At 31.4% G+C, this 5,753-nt stretch overlaps 1 protein-coding gene across 3 annotated transcripts in view; it reads left to right on the plus strand.

Moving 5' to 3' along the window:
• Positions 1-5,753, plus strand: part of LOC109538079 (epithelial discoidin domain-containing receptor 1) — a 185,767-nt gene that overhangs the window by 169,615 nt on the left and 10,399 nt on the right. For all 3 annotated transcript variants that reach the window (XM_048669156.1, XM_019905124.2, XM_019905123.2), the window contains exon 17: positions 678-869. In XM_048669156.1, coding sequence (XP_048525113.1) covers positions 678-869 — 192 coding nt within the window. The remainder of the gene's footprint in view (positions 1-677; positions 870-5,753) is intronic.

Here is a 5,753-nt window from a genome sequence, read left to right on the forward strand (position 1 = left end):
AAAATGCAATGTAATTTGTTTTTTGCATATTTAGACTTAATTTAAAAGAATCCAGCCAGTGTTTAAGTAATTCCAGTCCTAGTTCTGCTGCCCTTTTTGTATCTTCATGACATAACTTTTGATGCTAAACCATTTTATCTAATGGAGATTTAGAGAAAATTATCGGAAATTTCCTAGATACGACACACTTTTAAGATACATAGCTTTTCTTAGGGAATAACATTAATATACAGACTTCAACTTCATCTTCAACTAACACGACAATTTTTATTATAGGTTTGAATGAGTACCTAGAGAGCTTAGATAAAAAAACATATTGAATTTATTACAGGAGATATAAACATTAACATATTGGATAACAACAGTAATAAAATAAATAATTGTATCAATGTACCAAAAAATATCACTTTACGTTGTTGATTAATATTCCGATCTTGGAAGTATAGCTCATATAAACCTAAGAAATAATAATCAAATTAAAATCTATCAAAAACATTTCAAAGATTTGTCGAAATTTTTGTATAAAACACTTCGCTTTACCATTTTTTCTTAAATGAATCTGCATTCATAGCGTAGTGACCAGCGTCAGTCGGCAACAATATCTTCTGTAAGAGTCAAATGACTGTTGAAACATTTTATTTGGTATATTTTAAGTATAGCAAAATATGTCCTTTCAGGCATGAGTTCTTAAAGGAAACATCCTGGCTAGCCGGTTTGAGGGATCCAAATCTGGCGAGAGTGGTGGGCCTTTGCAGCCAAGACGAACCAATGTGCGCCCTTTTGGAGCATGCGGACGGAAGTGAATTGCCGAAGTTTTTAGCCTCTAGAGTAGGATTTGAGGATGGAAATCCTGTAGCTCCATCCGTCAGGTGAGCAAGCTTTTAATGTGAAACCTTGTACACTATTTTCATGAATCGCTTTATTGGAGTAAATTATTTATAAGAGCTCTTGCAACTGAAGGAAGAAGATTTTGTGCCGACATCCAGTATTTACTATTTGATTATTAGCGTTCTTCATTCTTCTACATAATTAAATTGTTATGTGATTTTCGGTGAAATACCTATTGCATTTTAAACAAAATTACTGCACTACTTCTGGCTAAATAGCAACTAAAAGAAAATCTATCCAATTTAATGCTAAGTATAATTTCAAAATAGGTCTTTTCATACCTCAAACTTTATTAATGCATATGGAAATGGGTAAAAGCATGCAGACGTCTACGTCAAAAGCAATTAAAAGTATTTTGATGCTCTCAATTTAAAGATATGATAACAAAATTTTACGATTTAATGTATGGAGAGGCCGCAAGCAATCTTGGAAGTTGTTTTGAGTCATAACGGCGTTTTATTGCCCAACTTTCAACTAAATAAACTCAATTTATGTGCCCAGTTTTCTTCCGCCATATGGAAATTTGAAAATTGGATGGAATGAAGTTTATATTGTCAGATTGCTTTGAGGGGCTAGTAGGTATACCTGGTTTTTGGAAATCCAATGAAAAGGCAGATAATAGAAATAGTCAAATATCCGCTATTGCAGTCATTTAAACAGGAATATTCGATATACCTACCTACAACAGTGCAATGTTCAATATTCCGACTTTATTTGAAATCCACTCTTTTCGGCAAGTATTTTCCGGATATTAAACGCAATCACGGAAACATCTCGTATATTGCTGCGAAAGAATTCCATTTAAGCAAGAAAGTGCATAAGACATTTGTGATGGCGTTTATAGAAATTCTGCATCCGGAATTTGGGTTTAGTAGGATTTAGGTTGTACATTATTTACTCTAACAAACGGCATTGGGTTTCACCGTTGGCTTCTTGATGCTAAATTCTGCTCAATTTGTCTTATGTTGGTAAAGGAGAATCAGGCACTCTGCAATCTGCAATAGTATTAATAACTGAAATATTTTCAATTATACATCTGGAATATTTTTTTGTGATCCGCGAGCCTAAATTAAATTTGGGACATTTTCTATTAGCATAGATAAGTAGATATAAGATAAAAGGTAAATATAGATAAAAGAGGACATTGATGCACCTTTAGGACTTTTGAAAGTTGAGATTGTAGACAACCGAAATTCCGAAAGATAATTCGAGACCGAAGTGTTTTAACTCTTTTCAATATTTGCACCTCAATTGCTGATTCAAGAAATCTGAAAAGGCAAAGTGGCTTGTAACTTTGAGAAATGAACATGGATGTAGAGTTTAGATTTTCAAATGAAAAACAAAACATAAACACACATTTTAATAGCAACTTTCATTTCCTTTTTTTTATCTTTTAAATGTTTTGGTATCTATTCTAATATAAAAAGGTCTGATCGTTTTTATACAAATTTGCGTACAACTTTTATGGTATTTAAAATCTCCTTTCTATTAGTTCTATTTCTACTCCTACTATTTCCCCGTGTTTATCAAGTGTTGGTCTTGCAGGTTTTTTCATTTTTCCATTAGCTGTTTATGAGTTTGTTGATCACAAAAACTTAGAAACGCTTTTTTACAGCAGATTGAAAACATAGGAATAAAGATTACAGTTTTATCAAATACAATCCAGTGAATTAATTTTTAAATGCTTAAACAGAGTTAAGCGACTATATACTTTTGCTGTCTGCCTCCAAGATGCATGCATAATAAACTGGCCGGAACTGAGGCCTGCGGGTAGTGAGAGAATAATTCAACCATTCCACGTTATATTCGTATATTCCATTCCGAAATAATTCAAAAGGTTTTAGTGCTTCATAGTTGGGAGCTGTTCTGTGGTTTTGTTCCGGACAGGACTACCGAAAACCCAAAGCCAAACACTCATTGGCTCGAATATAATTATGGAGCTTAATTATTAACACCCGACTGGGTGGAGAATGCCACAAGTTGTTGATATTTTATATGTTTGAGCAACTTTCCGCTCGTTTGCCCCGTTACTTGGTTATTTGTTAATGGCAAAAACGTGTAGAGGCTTTACATAACGCTAATCAAATTTTAAGGACGATCTAATTACCTTGCATCGGCCAAATTTACAAAGCCACATAAATCATATATTGGGTATGAAATGAAACTGGACATTATTTTATGGCTTTATATAACAGAAAACTAAACGACTGGTTCAGACATGTATGTTTGCATTTTAAATATCCAGGCCTGCTACTGTTCCAAACTCGCTAATTCAAACTTGTTTTCTTAAGTGCTTATTAAAAAATGTACGCATGTGATTCCATGAGGAATTTATTGCAATTTTATGTGAAAAAGAGTGTTTACATTTAAAGTATCAGAACACATTTTCCTTTGGTTTAATTTAAATTATTTATATATGTATGTGATTTTCGATCCATAATTTACATATATTTTTTTATTAATTCCGTACCCAACCATATATTTAGGAACTTAATTTAAATTATTTGTCTATAAAAAGCAGTTATTTAGGAACTTTATTTAAATTTTCTGTCCATAAAACAGAAGTTATTTAGGTTTCATGCAATACTGATAAAATTAATTAATAAAGTTAATATCCAAATATTGAGCGAAAGTACTTTCTTTAAAAAAATTGTAATGGAAACTAGACTAGAAGTCAAAACCTCAGTTTGAAAAGGAGTTCTTATAAGAACATCGTTTAAATTAATCCGTCGTTAATTATTTCAATAAATTTACTTTAGGAGCTGGAATATCAAAATTATTGTTTTTATTTCAGTGAGTTAATATCTAGAAACTTGAGCGATAAAATTGAAGCAATTCGTAGTATTTAATTTTGAACCAAATCATAAAATTAAATAGATTAAATAGGCCTCATTTAATATTCAAGTTTTCACTTGATTTAGATTGAATAACTTTTAAATGACTAATTTAAATATAACTGGAATAAGTAAATATCTACAACAAGAATATTCACGAACCCAAACAAATAACAATAAACTTAATTTCCGGTCCTGCTTTAATCACTCTATGTAGTAATGTACATTTCTCGCAATTCGTTTTGCCGCAGAATGTGTTTTTTAATTTTCTTTTATTGCCGCTTTCCATATTTGATCAAACTGAACCCAATCGAAAAAATGTCGAAAACTACCATCTATTAGCCCGGACATATTCGCTGCCACATAGTTTTTTCGTTATTTTTTTATTTTTGGAGAGTTGGAAGTAGTCTGTATTTTCCGGCACATTTAATAACAATGCTCCGTCAGCGTGGTTATTGCTTTATAAACACATAGAGCGCTCGTGAACGTTTCAATAGAGCAGGAAAATAATGGCAAAATGGAGAGCACTAGAAAAATATGGATTTGCAAGCGTGTCAGGAAAAAAAACTATTTTTTTGTACCTTGCAATAGCATATTTTTACAAACTCGATGGGCTAAAGATTTGAAAATACGCAGAAAAATTAAGGTAACATTTGAAAAACCCCATATAAAATTGTAAAAATTGTAAGGTAACAGCCGTATCATTAAACGTAGTATAAGATTCAAAAACGAGTTTTTGTTTGATTGCCGATTTTTTCAATGTTTTTTATTTGCTTCCAAATATTATTGATTCCGCTTTTTTTCCGAGTTTCCAGTGTCTATTCCGTAAGATGATTGCAGCCAAAACGTACCTACAAGGTGTTTATTTTTTGCAATCAACCAGCCTCGTTTACACATATCGATACTGATTATGTGTTGCACTCAATTTTCCTACTTTATTCTTCAATTTTTTTGCATTTACTCGTAATACTGCATTTAACTCCTTTATTTATAAATAACACTGACTTTAGCCTCAGTTCTTATCGCAGAGTGCAGACTGATGTTCGTTATATACATTTCGGAAATTGCTTTATTAATAATGATTGCATTCATTTCATTTTCATATTTTTCTTCAGTATTATTCTAGTTCCTTGATATATGATAAATTTGCAACACTACCCTTAATTTTAAGTAATTATATTATTGCGGCCGCTTATTTTTAATTTTTGGATGGCAGTCATTTTTCAGTGGTAGGGTTTTTCTTTTTGTTTTCATATTTTAATGTTTAAACTAACACTATTAATTTTCCGTTTTTATAAGTACTGGTGATTCTTCATTTTTTTAAAGGTCAACTAATTTGCGGCTGTCTGGAGTGATTCAATATTACTATTTTTTTGTTAACTCTTCATTATTTCTATATTTACTTTTTACCGCTTTGCTGTCTAGGAGTTCTCGGAAACTTTCTGTCCAATGATATTGTCTTTCCGATTTTTCGTTTTCAAATGTTTTAAGTAAGTATAACTACTGTACAACATCTGTTCACTTCACTCATTTTTTCTACAAATTCTATTCAGGTTTTTTTAATTGACAAATGCTTGATCTATATTTCATGAATTGTTTTTATCCTTCACAAATTTGAACATTTTTAACTGATACCCATTTTTCTCAAGACTCTAATTTTATTATTATTTCAGTTTTAATTTCTCGGGGCCGCTCTACTGTCTGCTTTTATGGTTAATTATCCTCCTTATTCCACACCTCACTCCCTCTACACTCACATTTATTTGCTGGTTATATTGCATTCTATCTTATACACATATTTTTATTTACACGTATTTGTGCGACTTTTAGATCGTATCTTTTGTCACATTTTCTCTATACAGTTTCTCTACACGTTTTGGCACGATTCTGAATTTCTCGTTTGTACAATTTTTTGGTTCTATTTCAAGCTTGTGGTTACAAATTATGATATTTTTTCTGATTTTTTTACAAACTTCTTTTTGGGTATTTCGCCTCAAAAATTTTTGTCTTTAAAAAAGGCAGAATTTCCTC

The sequence above is a fragment of the Dendroctonus ponderosae genome, unplaced genomic scaffold (genome assembly GCF_020466585.1).
Source record: "Dendroctonus ponderosae isolate FM_Combo_2020 unplaced genomic scaffold, Dpon_F_20191213v2 Dpon_F_20191213_8, whole genome shotgun sequence".
Lineage (NCBI taxonomy): Eukaryota > Metazoa > Arthropoda > Insecta > Coleoptera > Curculionidae > Dendroctonus > Dendroctonus ponderosae.